At 35.4% G+C, this 14,860-nt stretch overlaps 1 protein-coding gene across 1 annotated transcript; it reads left to right on the forward strand.

The window, feature by feature from the left end:
* Positions 1–1,154: 1,154 nt before the first annotated feature.
* Positions 1,155–13,928, forward strand: LOC127878780 (uncharacterized). The gene is made up of 3 exons (XM_052425308.1): positions 1,155–2,229; positions 6,067–6,151; positions 11,529–13,928. Exons 2-3 carry the CDS (start codon positions 6,080–6,082, stop codon positions 13,926–13,928), a joined length of 2,472 nt encoding a protein of 823 aa, XP_052281268.1. The 5' UTR covers positions 1,155–2,229; positions 6,067–6,079.
* The last annotated feature ends 932 nt before the right edge of the window (positions 13,929–14,860 follow it).

The raw sequence follows: 14,860 nt of genomic DNA on the forward strand, positions 1-14,860 counted from the left end.
TTTATACATTCATAAACTATTCTGGTTATGAATACATTTAGTAAATTATATAAAAATGAGCATAAACATTGAATGGAAAACATACAATATTATGTTAAGAAAAACAAAGCTGTAAAAATCCTACCTGTTTTACTTTGAGTTTGATATTGCGATTAGCACATTTAGCATTTTCAGTATCTACTGATCAATAAATATATGAAAGTGCCAAATGTTCATGATGAGACATGATGATACCATGACGACCTCCTTCAAATGTTTAATCCATTAACTTCCATTTGATTTCATCCCTAAATAATCCTCTCACAAATAACATGTATGTTAGATTCCTTGCAATGTTCACATCCGTTTATTTTGAATCGATGACGTCCTCAAAATTCAACAGGACTGCAGGTATTAAATTGTAAATATGTATTTATTATTTCGAAGATAACCGTCATTGCAACGTGATTAGTGAATATTACATCGATAGGCTGGCATGAATAGTAGCTCCTTTTGAAGCACAAACTGCATCCAAGAATATATCATGGCTGACCCGGTTTGATGAGGCCTGTTTTTGATAATAATTAATTACTATTTTTACTTCCGTGTTCATAATGTTTACGGGCGCCATGCTGGAAATAGTCCGTTTCCCACAATGCTAAGCGCGCATTTACAGCGTTGACACATTGGGTCTATACCGGGAAAAACCACGCGCCAGTTTTGGCGCCTTACGTCATCCCTCCGAAATTTTCATTGGCCAATTCATATGTAAACGTCATTGTATTCGCAAAAAAAGCGGTAAACTTTAAAAGCCAGACATTCAGGGCAAAGCGCGAAAGTAATATGTCTCGGATATTGGGAAAAAAAACGCGCGTGTTAGTCAGTTAAATAGTTAGATAGTTACTCATTTTGTTTAAAGTTCATAAATTTATATTGAAAAGTGTAAGGCAATAATAACTTAAACGGACTAATTGCAAGATCTTCCACAAAGTGACCAACGGACTGTCAGATACTAACGGTAAGAAAACATGCAGTTTATTGTCAATATTAACAAAAATCTGCGCAGATTTATTGGCTTTACGTGCAGATTTAAAAGGTTAAAATTTATTTCATATACCATTTCAGCGAAGTTGTAATTAAAAGCTACAAACTTTTTTAAAGCTTGGCTTATTTGAACTTGCATTTTGCATGCATCTCGGTAGGGATACAAACATTAGCACACTGGGGGTGTTTACTTCAAAGTTAATAAATACACGAGTGAATATGTATTTTTATATCACATTTATTAATATATTATACTGGGACAGTATAATAACACTCATAAGTTTGTTTACATTTTAATGGAAAATCAACACTCAACCGTCAATACTTTTATTTCTGACACAACGTCGTACTATTTTTAATATCACAAACCTCTGTGATTAAACAAAATTTAATTATATGTATGTGTATTACGATTGAATGAAACCTATATATTATTAATATTAGCAACCCCAGCAGATCTTATCTTATCAGTGAAAGATCTAAGAAAATCAGCTAATCTGCATAGTGGTTCCATTGCAAGTTATTTTTATAAAGTATCTTAAATAAAATCAAAATAATATAAATGCAGATTGAAAGAAAAATAAATTCTCTTTAATATGATATAAATTTTAATAATATTTAGTTTATATTCGCTGCTTAACAATCTATATTGGATTCAAGTACAACGTCTGTGCAAAGACCTATCAATATACATATATTGTATATTGATAGGTCTTTGGTCTGTGTCCCATTTCCTTTGTTTACTGCATTTTCGAGTACCTGCGCTGACACCCGGTTGTTTACAACACATTTGCGACCTGACAAGGTCATTTGAATATTAATGAATGATATATTTATGTTCACCAATGAAAAACGTTTCCGATGATATTCGCGAAATTGTGCTATGTTAATTCTACGCGACGAAAAGTAGTCCAAAAGTCTATGAAAGTTTCTTCAAAATATAATGTTTTTTTATTATTTTGCATAGAAAATCACAAAATATTAGCTCTGATGTTTCTTTTGGTACCAGAATTATAAATTGGAAACGATATAAAGTACGTTGCATTTAACATTAAAAAGCACGTGTTTGGGAATTTTCAACTAGGCCAGAGGTCGAAATAGCGGCGCCATATTGGAAAATTCGATTAAGCTGGTAGCGTGATCGATAACCGTGATTTCTTCAACAATTACTTTATATAAACCTAGAAAAACGATAGCAATCAAATTGTAAGTTATTTTTTATTTTAATTATGTTATTTTGTATGTTGATTTCCCTTTATTCATTACAAGACAGACGATCAAATTTCATTCAGATTGGTCGTGTGGAAATTCGTACTGAGTTTCAACAGTCTGCTGTCAAAATGCCTCTATTTATTGCATTTATGTTGCGTTTTATTGCCCAGTGTCTAGTATCCAGTGTGTTTTATCCCTAAATGTAATGCATGATTAATTATTATGTTGGTCAGTACAAAAGGCCTACTGAAAACCGCCGACGGCGTCTTTGTTTTATTGCTCAATCAAGCAGCGATAATATCTTTAGATAAGCACGTGTCGTCTGTCAAAACCATTATTTTATATGTCAGTAAATATATCGAAGTAATTCTCGTAAATGATCTCGGAAATGGGACTTGCTTTAAACTTTATTATTACGATATTAATTTTCATAAGATAAATGAGAATCAAACAAACATACACAGACAACATAAAATATAAATAATTATGACAAATTAAATGGAAAAAAAGCGGTTTATTTTCGAAAAATCACTTTTACTTTCTCCCAAATTTCCAGAAAATGACTTGTACATATTGCATAAAATCTAAATATAGATGACGCTGTTAATTGGTCGTTGTAAAAGAATATTCATGAACTGCACACGGCACTTTGTGTGCAATCAGATACAGTACAATAATTGTTGCAATATTTAACGAACTAAAAAATGATAATGATACAGCGTTTATTTTATTCAAGGAAATGTATAAATCATTTGCAAGATACCCCGATACTTAAATTGAAATTCAATACGAAGCTTTTACATCGTTAGCTGCGCTAAGCAGTTTTTGTGTTTAAATAAATACACTCACGCCTATTTTCGCACGCTTTTTGTCCAAACAAAGACTTGGCACGAAAATATCATGGGCATATACATGTATTTATTTCTGGCTACAATTTGTAACAGAACATTAACTGTACACGATGCGCGCACACCACATTAATTTATTTACGCGTGTTGGACTACCCTTGTACCGATTGGACACCTATTTGATCAGATCTTTAAATATAAACATATGCCGAAATTCATGTGATACTTTAGAAAAATGTCCGATGTTTGTGTTAATGAGTTTTTTAAGCACTTTGTCGTCAATATCAATCAGAATTTGCATTTGAAAATGGACATTGGGAATATACGGGATTATCGCAGGGCTCAACATTAACTGAAAAACCATTACCAGTACTTACAAAATCTACTTGCCCTGAACGTAAAGCTGCTTGCCCAAACATGAAATATCACATTAACTGTAAATCTCATAATTTTTAATAAAGATCAAAATGATACACCACAAAACCTTTTTTCTTTTGAACATTTAACAAAATGATTACTGCAATTAAAGTCTAAATTAAATGCTCTTTGTTCTTTTTTGCACTTGCCCGGGCGGACAACTAGATTATAAAATAACTTGCCCGGACCCAACTTTTACTTGCCAGGGGCAATAGGACAACTGTTAATGTTGAGCCCTGTTATCGGGTAATGGATAGACAAGGACAAATTCGCATGTATGCGGTAATCGATAGAGACGGTAATAAATGCATGTATCGGGGAATCGATAGACTCGGGATTACACGCATCTATCGGGGAAAGGGTTAAATAAGTCTGTGGTATAACATTTTTCTTTATATAAACCCATGCAAAACAAACACTGCCCAAACACAAGTTACAGCAACATTTTTGGCCGAGCTAAAATAGAGCCATGGGTATTTCATTTAATTCTTTAATTGTATTAAATGACGATTGAACTACAACTTTCTTACAAGGCTCTGAGCATTCAGTTGCAGATTTTGTGATTGACAGCCCTGGCATTACTTCTGTTGCTGTTACATTTTGCTGCGTAGTACGAGCCTGTATGTTCAGGGTTACTCGCGGCAGTAATTTCGGAAGATTCTGAGCGTTTCGAAAACATCGATGATGTCGTTACACATCCTTTAGCGTTTATTTTTCGTGTTTTTTAATATTATATTTACTAATGTGCGAAGCCATGATTGAAAATAAGTGTCTACAGATATGGTATAGAATGTGTATTGTGCGGCTCTAAATACTCTTTTGTATAATGCGGAACAGTTCGAACGTCATCGCTGAGTGTAAATGCATCCGGCAAATACACCAAAAATTCTGTGTCACTAAAGGTTTTATTACGTTGCGAAGGAAGGGAAGTCACTCTTTCGATATAAATTATGTTTACTTTTTAAGGTTTTGGAAGATTATCTATTTTGGAATTAGGAAAAACGCAATCAATATTCGATTGGGAACGGGTCTGTTTGCTTTGGGAATGCCTCCGTTTCCCGGAGGCGCAGACAGTGCTGAAAAACCCCTGCTGTCGGTTGATATTTTAAAATATTTTATGAATAACCTCAGTAATTTTGCGGCGTCGCTTTGCAAAAACGGTAACAACATATTTTATAAAAGTTCATATCAATATCAATATTGAACACATTAACAAAGTAGACATACCGTTGTAATCAGAAATCATTGAACTACTCGAAAAAGTATAAAACTCAAAATCCAAATATTTTACCATAAGGTGGATTTTGTCACATCGCAGTATCATATCACATGTCATGCCAGTATATATATATATATATATCACTTGACAACTTTGGTTGCGAGCACCGGTTCCACGTGCTTTAAACTGCTTCTTGCCATTTATGCAACTGTATAATTCCCAATATTTTATTTCTTCCTTGAACACTCTATTTGGACACCTACTTTTAGCAGCTGCAAGACAACGCGAACTGCGTCTGTACATTTGAATTTTGTTAGCACTTTGATATTGTTCTATTTTACTCTGGAGACTTAGAAAAGAGGGAAATTGTTCCCCAACTCGAAAAGAGACGGCCACCATACTGTATGCTGGTATGTGCTCATATTGCACTCAATTTGTAATTAAAGGTAATAACCATTTCCAAAAATGCGCTAAAGCACGTCAGAAAGCACATTAAAGACACTGTTGGTCCTATTGAAGACAATTTAAATGTTCACACTTACCTTAAATTGTTTGCAGAAAGTAACTTCCATAAAGGCAATTACTAACTGTACACGTGGAAAACAGACGTTGTTTCAGTTCGGTAGATGTTTCAAAGTTTGACACGCTGAGTACACGCACATGCAAACTACCGAAGTTGTAAAGCCTTACCGTGTGTAAAGTTTGCCTTTGTTCATTTTAATATCTTAAAGTTCAATCGAATCAGCAATTAATACAAATAATTAAAGTTATTATATAAAAGTTCTTCAAATCAGCAATTCCTCCAAATACTTCAATTTAATTTAAAATGATACATTTCGAGGCAGAGCATTTTATTTAACAACGTAAGTATAATACATTCAGTATTGAAATACAGAAAGGTAATATTTTTTGTCTTATCATAAGATTATTTATTTTTTTAACAATTATTAAATTAAAATGCTCCCATCCGCGAGACGACAACGCTTTCACTATGTACAGAAGCAGTTATAGATTATACCATAACCGGTGTTACTCGGTTATTATTGCTGACCTGAACAATGTAAACAAACAAGTCCTCTCGACCGGATAAATTGCATTTGATTTAAATTAATGTAAATACTTTGTTGTTATTGATCTAACATACGTGTGGAACAATTTAACTATGAAAAAGGGCATATAATATGTGAAAACGGGAGGTCCGTACCTGTAGCAAAACCCTAGTGGTTTTGGCTAGAAGTACGGATCCATACCCCTAGAACGAGATTCTAGAGGTACGGATCCATACCTGTAGTCACTTCCTAAACAGTTGTACATGTAGATATAAACCCATATTTTTTTTCTCAATAGATTCAAAACAATTATGAATAACAACAGAACTGGAAATACCCGCGGGCGTGGGAGACCAAAGAAACGACAGTTTCAACAGAAAAAGGTATGAATACTTACCTTAATACTTACTTACTTGACAACAGCGCTTTTATCTGTTTAGTGTAGCGGCCCTGGCCCCCTCACTCTGGAATAAATTAGTTGCTCATTTAAAAAAAAATTAACCAAATTTTCCTTATTGAAATAAGCAAACACGTGTTGTTTTCTGAATGTTATAAGTAGTGTAAATGACATTTTGTTAAATTTTCAGGAGAAGCTAAAATCTGTTTTATTAACATAATAAATACTTTTGAGTATTTCAATTTTATTATCAGTGTTATAGTAAAATTTGTAAAACAAAACACAACTACAAATTGAGATATCATTAAAAACAATACGAAGTTAAGAAAGAAGCATTTACCATAATTTTATCACTGAAATATTTTGAATGCAAAAAGTAGCATAAGTGCTCTTAATGTATTTCGGAAAATATGCTCTCCTGAAAAATATACAAAATGTTAGTTACAGAAGTTATTACATTCTGTACACGATATGATTGTCTTCACTTAATATGTAGACTTTTTTCTGAATACTTGAAATATGTGTTGATTGATTTTTTTTTAATGATAATAGAAAATTAAACTATTTACATTTATTATGCACCCCGTCGAAGAAGAGGGGGTATATTGTTTTGCACATGTCGGTGGGTCCGTCCGTCGGTTCGTCCACCAGATGGTTTCCGGACGATAACTCTACAATGCTTAGGCCTTGGATCATGAAACTTCATAGGTACATTGATCATTACTGGCAGATGACCCCTATTGATTTTCAGGTCACTTGGTCAAAGGTAAAGGCCACAGTGAGTGAGTGACTCTAAATAGTAAAATGGTTTCTGGTTGATAACTCAAGAATGCTTACGCCTAGGATCATCAAACTTCATAGGTACATTGATCATGACTGGCCGATGACCCCCATTGATTTCCAGGTCTCTAGGTCAAGGTCACAGTGACTGGACACAGTAAAATGGTATCCAGATGATAACTCAAGAATTCTTATGCCCAGGATCATGAAACTTGGGAACAGGAACATTGATCATGACTAGCAGATGAACCCTAATCATTTTCAGGTCACTAGGTCAAAAGTCAAGGTCACAGTGACTCTTAATAGTAAAATGGTTTTGGGATGATTACTCATCAATGCTTACGCCTAAGATCATGAAACTTCATAGGTACATTGATGATGACTGGCAGATGACCCCTGTTAATTTTCAGGTCACTAGTAATATACCTGCTTTATGTTCCCAAAACATACAAGTTGTATCAATCAGTAAAATTTATCTGCACCAGGGCCCTCACATTACTTTTGGGGAAGGGGTCCGCAGCCCTTAGGAGGTGGAATTTTCGCGGCGTTTCCCTTTTTGGGGGATTTTTTTACTTACTCTCTCATTATTTCATTTGTACATGTTTGCACTATATTCATTGCATATTTCATAATTTAGTATGTTTGAAAAAATTAAATTGAAATAGATTTGAGATATAATAATCAGGAGACACATCTTTCTATTAAAAAAAAAACATTTTTTTTTTTTAAGGGGAATTTTTTCCCCAAAAGGGGAAAAAAGTATACTTTTCAGGTGGGGGACTGCCGCCGAAATTCGGCGGCAGATTTGATAGATTGAGGGCCCTGTGCACAGAAATAATTCCCGTATTACACTACTAACAAGTTTTCCAATTCCATATAACCATACTAGCCGGACTACTTTTAATGAAGTAACTTTGAAAAAAGAAAATTATAAGAGCATTCATTCTTCGTTAATTATGAATGCTTAAACTCATTTTTTATTCCCCCGAAGGAGTGCATAATTATAGTGCACTGTCTGTCCGTCTGTCCTTCCGTCACACTTTTACGTTTAGATTTAAAATTTCTTATAATTTGTATGTAACTTCACATTTAACCTTCACAGTTGGTATGCATGTGTATATGGACAAGGCCTTTCCATACACACACAAATTTTGACCCCTTTGACCTTGACCTTGAACTTAGGGTCCGTGTTTAGCTTTTAAAATCTTGGTTTAGGTTTCGAAAAAGTGTTGAATGTTATAAGTAATGTAACCGACATTTTTATACATTTTCACTTTTAAGCTCACTTGATTGCTCAGGTGAGCTTTTGTGATTGGTCTTGATCCGTCGTCTGTCCGTCCGTCGTCCGTCCACATTTGATTGTAAACAGTCTAGAGGCCACATTTTTTGTCCGATCTTCATGAAACTTGGTCAGAACATTTGTTCCAATGATGTCCTGATTGAGATTGAAACTGGGTCATGCTGGGTCAAAAAGTAGGTCAAAAACAAGAAAAACCTTGTAAACAGACTAGAAGTCACAATTTTTGCCCAATTATCATGAAAGTTGGTGAAAACATTGGTTTTATTGATATCTCGGACGAGTTCGAAATGGTCCAGATCAGTGAAAAATCATGGCCCCCAGTGCAGTCTTTCCGAAATACCGTCGGTCCTCGGATTGTTCTGGTAATAATTTGGAAAATCCGGAAATGATTCTAATATTGACAGACCTGGTGTCCGGTAGTAAAATTATGGCGAAATTTGGAATTCCACAAGCTATTTCCAGAAAAGTTTCTAGGCAAAAGAGGCAATATACCGAGTTATTTATGAATACTCCAATCATGTAAAACATTTTTTTCATTTGTTGCATTTAGAATGACGTACAGTACAGGCAACGTGTACTTTGACAAACGCCACTCGTTGCGGTGTTCATTTTACGGTGTTCGCTTACCAAACGACCCCCGCGATGGGTGTTCAGATCAAATATTCGCTGGGGCTGTTTTCCATAAGGTGGAAATAATGTTTTTTACCAAATTTTCGAAATTGACATTACAAACACGTGTCATTTTCTGAATGTAAAAAGTAGCGTTACTGACATTTTGTTATATTTTGAAGAGAAGCAAAAAACTGTTCAATTAAAATAATAAATTTTTTCGTATTCAAATTTTGTAATAAGTATTATTATAACACTTGAAAAACGAAAAAAAACTCCAAATTGATGTCTTTATTTTTAATTAAAAAATTAAACAAGGAGCAGTAATTATATCATAATTTCAACACTGAAATATTTTGAATTCAACAAATAACGTAAGTGCTCTTACTGTATGTCAGAAAATATCGGAAAATATATATTCTTGAACAATTCACAAAATGTCAGTTACCCTAGTTATGACATTCAGTAGATGATATGTCTTCCGATGGAGACGGCTCTTGTTTTTAAATTAAATGATTCAATTTTGTATATAATAAAAGGAATGTTACGCAAGTCAATTGTTACAAGTGCTTGTATCAGTCTCGTGGCTTGCGCTTTGATTGTAACCAACTTGTATTGCAAGCCAGGAAAGAAAAAAATGCGAGTTAAAATTTTAACAACTTGCAATTTTTTTGCAAGTTGATAAAAAAGTAAATTATTGGAGTCCTGAGTCTGACATGCTACGCACTTGTACCCAGAGCTCCAGATAACATTTTGGTCAAATTCTTATTTTGCCCCCTATTTTAAAAATTAATTATTATTTATCCCCTATTTCTAAAATTTTATCTTACATAACTCCTTATTTGTTAAATTAATTATTTCAAGCCAGGGCTATTGCTGTGTCCATGGCTCAGCTGTTCTCCCGGACAATGAACCTGAAGGTTTTTAACCGATTCAGATTCACAGTCATTTACGCATGAGCTTATAGGTTCATGAATTATTGACAAAACCATGCTTTGGTTATTTGGTTCTTGAGAATCTGGTTGAATGAATTCATGTGGTGTGAATTTTTTACACATAAAGGCTTTTTTTTGCTTCCGAAGCTTCAATACACCCCTTAAGTCGCCTCTTTTGATTTTTTATGTAATGACCATTGGAAATCGGAAAAAAGGCCCAAATTTTTAAGGAAAGAAAACACTGACATGGGTGTTTCAATTATGTCGACAAACATGTCCATGAAGGTGCTTCGTCTACCATGAAAGTCGCAGTCGATAATACAGTTGAGATGAGAGCAGCGCTTCCGTTAGCTTTTAAAAGTTGGAAGTCCTGAATTCCAAGCCTAAAATTTTGGACGTCCCAGACATAAATTTCAAAGTCCCACTTTTATTTTAGAATTTTAATACACGTACATGTTCCAACTCTATCCATTACCCGATAATCCAGTAGTATTACGATTTCTATTTTCAAAACCAAAATACGGACAATATTGACGTCTGCTACCATCCGCCATTATACACAAGTTGAATTATGGGATGGGGGAATTCCCATTGAACATGCGTTAATCACGTGACGCGATTTGAGAGAAACTAGCGAAGATATTTCGTCAATTGCAGTCCATGTCATTACCATCTGCTAACAAATCAGAAATAAATAAATAAAATACCGGAGAAAATCGGTACCAAATGAACATTTCCGAAATGCCGAATTCGTTCTCAAATGATCGCGCACGCGAACAAATTTTCGTAAATTGATAATTTGTCGGTTTATTTGCTATCTCCAGAGCCGAGATTTCATCGCATTGGCGATCAGGGGATGGGTTTATTATGCAGACTGCTTATTTTCAAATGCGTATAATCAAAGTATTATCCAAAAAAATCAGGATTTTACTATTCACGGAAAGTTACGAAAATTCTAGCAACAAATAAACATTTCTCGTGTATTTCGTGTACAGATGAAAATCATGCAAAAATTAGACTTCATGCACAACGTAACGTCATTCTTCCCGCGGGGAAAGCGTGGACTCTAATATTTGATTGCTGAATAAAAACTTCGTAATGCAGAGGTCGCTTATATTGCTAATATTATTGTATACAGCTTCACGTGGGGTCGGCGTGTATTCGGTTGCCTGAGAACTGATTGGCTGATGCGCTTACCAAGAAGACTTTGATTGAGAGCTGGAAAAATCAATATTGGCCACTCGCTGAGAAAATCATTGAAAACAGTAGCTCTTGTGCGGAGTAAACGGTCTGAATAACCCCATTTACTGTTGACATTTGAACGTGTTGTGTATTAGAAAATAGCGTACATTCATGCGGATTATCGGACGTCCAAGGGACTTCCACCATTTGCATAATTGACGTACGACTGCCAATTTCGGGCGTAATTTACGCCAGGACGTCCACTAACGGAAGCGCTGTGAGAGTAGACAATGATGCACATGAAAGCTTTCCAAGTCTTGAGTTGACATTTTGAATGAAGATTACTGTGTTGATGTGCATGGTTGCTTTGTGGATTATCAAAATGAAAGAGACTTAGTATTAAATGCTGCTAAAATCTTATCTCACAGAGTGCAATTGGAATTATTCATGTTTATTTTATGCTTTCCGATGGTTTATAGAGAAATATCAGTGAATTAAATCTGATAATTTCACTGTTTCAAACAATGAAAATTATCCGTTGAAAATTAATATTGCAGGAAGGAAGACCAGATGATGTTGTTAAAAAGGATAAGTATATGGTTGCTCAGTCTACCACACAGGAAAGTATAGAAAAATCCAATGCTAATACAAATGTAAATAAAACAACAACAAAAATTTTAACTTTACAAAATTTGCTTACTCTTGGCCCAATTAATGTTTTGTCCGTCACAACTGACTTTGGTCTACAGGATTCTGTTTTTGGACCCTGGGAGTATAAAAATGATCATAACTGCATCGTAAAGTATACCATTCAAGGCTCAGACATCAGTCATTCAATTCGCCTTGATAACATGTTAACAAGAGGAATACCAACTACTGAAAGATCATCCCTCGCTTTCCGTTGGTATTCATGGATTCGTTTGAAGGCCATTGCAAATCAAAAAAACTTACCAATAAACTCAGTGCTGACAAATGAGGGTCAATTTCTTTCACTTCTACACGAAGTAAATCTTTATTACACTAAATGTTCAAAAGCTTGTAGAGATGAAGGCTTAGAGCCAAATCGTGGACCACAATCCCATGAAGATGCTTGCAATTTAGAGCGCCTTCATTATTATGGAAAGGGCACAATAAAATACTACAGAAAAACAACTTTCTTGCAGCTAGTTGCAAAAAGATATGGAGAAAATGTAAAGGCTGAATATTTGGTAAACCCAACTACACGACTCATAAGTTGCACAGACTATGAGGAAATATTAAGGGACGTTCATTCAGAAATTATCCACAATTATTCAAGACACGAAAAGTTGTTAAAGAACTTTGCTGGGCCTCAATGTAATGAGGATCGTCCTAATAATGAAAGGATCAACTTTGATGTCAAATTTACATCTTCCTCTTCTAAGGCAAAACAGGAACTTAAGACAGACTCGGACTTGCCTTTACAAAAAGTATTAGAACCAACAGAAGCAGACACGAGCGAATTTTACCTTAGAAAATGCAATCTTTGCAGCAAAGTCCGATGGTTAGGAAAGAGAGCAGCTGAAAAGTTTGTCTTGGGCTCATATGTATATGGTAACCTTCATAAACAAGTACATTTCTCCTGCAATCTGCTTCATGGCACTTCATGTGATGAGGAAAATGACATTATTCCTCTTCCATGTTCTGAACAAAGTCCACAACTATGGGTAGCATACAACAGTCTGCACGAGTCAAAACTGACACCAGTTGCTTTTGTGTTGAAAACAATAAGCGAAGTTAGTGCAGGTGTTGAACATGTTCAGATAATGGCAAAATATGCATGCACGAGTCAAGAATTTGACATAATCAAAGGCATGGCAGTATACACTCAGTCTCTGCCTTCGGCATGTGTGAAGTTTGTTCAATCTTTGACAACTGGTCGATTTAAGTCTTATAAAGAAATCCCCCATTTTAAAAAAGGAAAGCTTAATATAACAAAACCACGCGAAGCTCTTGTTTGTCAATCATGGTTAGATCATAGCGAGCTGTCATCTGAAGACCCATCTGCTCGGCACACTGTGCTAAATCTAAGTGGAATTCGTGATCTCCATGCAACATATGGTGCCATGAAAATGATTCATTGCTCTCAATGTGGAATGTGTTCACCAGGATTTGAAGCAGATGCAGATAAATGTATACAGGTCCCTGAAGCTGGCCAACAGATTCCACTGTCAAACTCTTTTCTTCTGCAAGCTTTAAAACAGTCTCAGGTCTTAGCAGGGTCTAGTGTCACTCTCGACTCAGCATTTTCAAGTGCTATAGTTTATAATGATGAAACAGTAACAGGGATTTGTACAAATTGTTCAAAATTTTGTAAAATTGAGGATGGAATTGTAACATTGCTGCACAAAAATTCTGCTGCTGAAGAGAGTTCTCAGGGAACCACTGTTGACAGTCAGCAATCTATTAATGACAATATTTCAAATATAAACCCTTACGGTCCTGAAAATCTGATGGCTCTTGATATTTTTCAAGATGAGGCCTCATATCAGCATTCAATGTTCATGGACACTTTATCGCAGGCTGAAAAACTAGTTCTATCACCGATCCATGCTGTAATAGTTATATTGCGTTCTCGAACTAATAATATCCCATTCTCCAGATATGGATCAATATCTTTTGCGATAAAAGAACCAGTCAAAACTAAAGCTCTTCCTTGGCACACTTTTCAAAAGTTGCCATTTGTTATCATGGTCTCTAAGCAAGAAGATGGAAGCATTAATGAAGCTAAAATTAATATGGCAAAGATTGTTCATGCAAAAGAGCTTATGGAGCGTGAAGTGACTTGTCCTGTGTATGGTACCAAAAGACCATTTTACAGGTACTGTGATAAGGTTCATACACCTTTTACAGTAGCTGCCATGGAGAATCTAGCAAGTCAGCTATCAGATACAAGCACTGCTGTTTACCCAAATGGTTTTGAGAAAAATCAATGTTGAGCTAATCCATGAGCGGGCTTCTAAAGATTAACTATTCAGCTGTTCTCTGAATGGATAAACTCTGGTTTTATTATCGGAAGTGGCATAAAAGATGCGATTCTAATTGAAAATCAAAAAGCCACATCCAGCTGCCTTAACATGGAACAAATTGCAAATCTAATATGGAACGATCTAGCAAAGTTCATACTAGAGAGTCAAACTAATGACAAACTTAACCATGATCAAGATCCAAATGAAACCATAAAAATAACACTCACTGATGTTGTCTTGTACGGTGTTCAGAGGAAATGGCTCAATCCTAGCACAGATGTTTCAAATGCATCACAAAAAAACATTGAACAGGTATTATTACCTGAAGATGAATTGAAAAACCTAACCTACCTATGTTGTGAAGAAGTAGAACTTCTCCTAAGGGAGAGCAGCAATGATGAAGGAGATTCAGGTAGTGTTGCACAGGGTGGAGTTTCTAACTTGTCTGAAAACCCAGAGCAAATTCTCAAGAATGGAATGCAAAACACAGTGTTACAAAGGATCTCAGCACCAGATGTGGACCGCCAGAACCCTGTTGCTGAGGATACACAAGGATACCTACAAATGGCTTTCCCGGATGTCTTCCTCACTGGTGATGCATGTCCACACCAAGAACGTCCTCGTAGCATTAAAAATAAATCAGGCAGCTACAAATTTGCTTACCTGTATTGGGTATGCGCACAAAAACGAGCGATGGTCAATACTGAGCTTCAATTTCTAGTTCATAGCATGATTAAACGAGAACATAGCAAGGGAAAGGCCAAGCTCGCTCTGAAAAGTGATGCCTTTGAAACAACTGGAATACCTGTAAAAGAGGATTTAATGCAAAATGCAGAGCTTCGTGACTGGACCGTATCAAACCTAATGATGTTCAAGTCATCAATACCGGATACAGCTCCATT

The sequence above is a fragment of the Dreissena polymorpha genome, chromosome 4 (assembly GCF_020536995.1).
Source record: "Dreissena polymorpha isolate Duluth1 chromosome 4, UMN_Dpol_1.0, whole genome shotgun sequence".
Classification (NCBI taxonomy): domain Eukaryota; kingdom Metazoa; phylum Mollusca; class Bivalvia; order Myida; family Dreissenidae; genus Dreissena; species Dreissena polymorpha.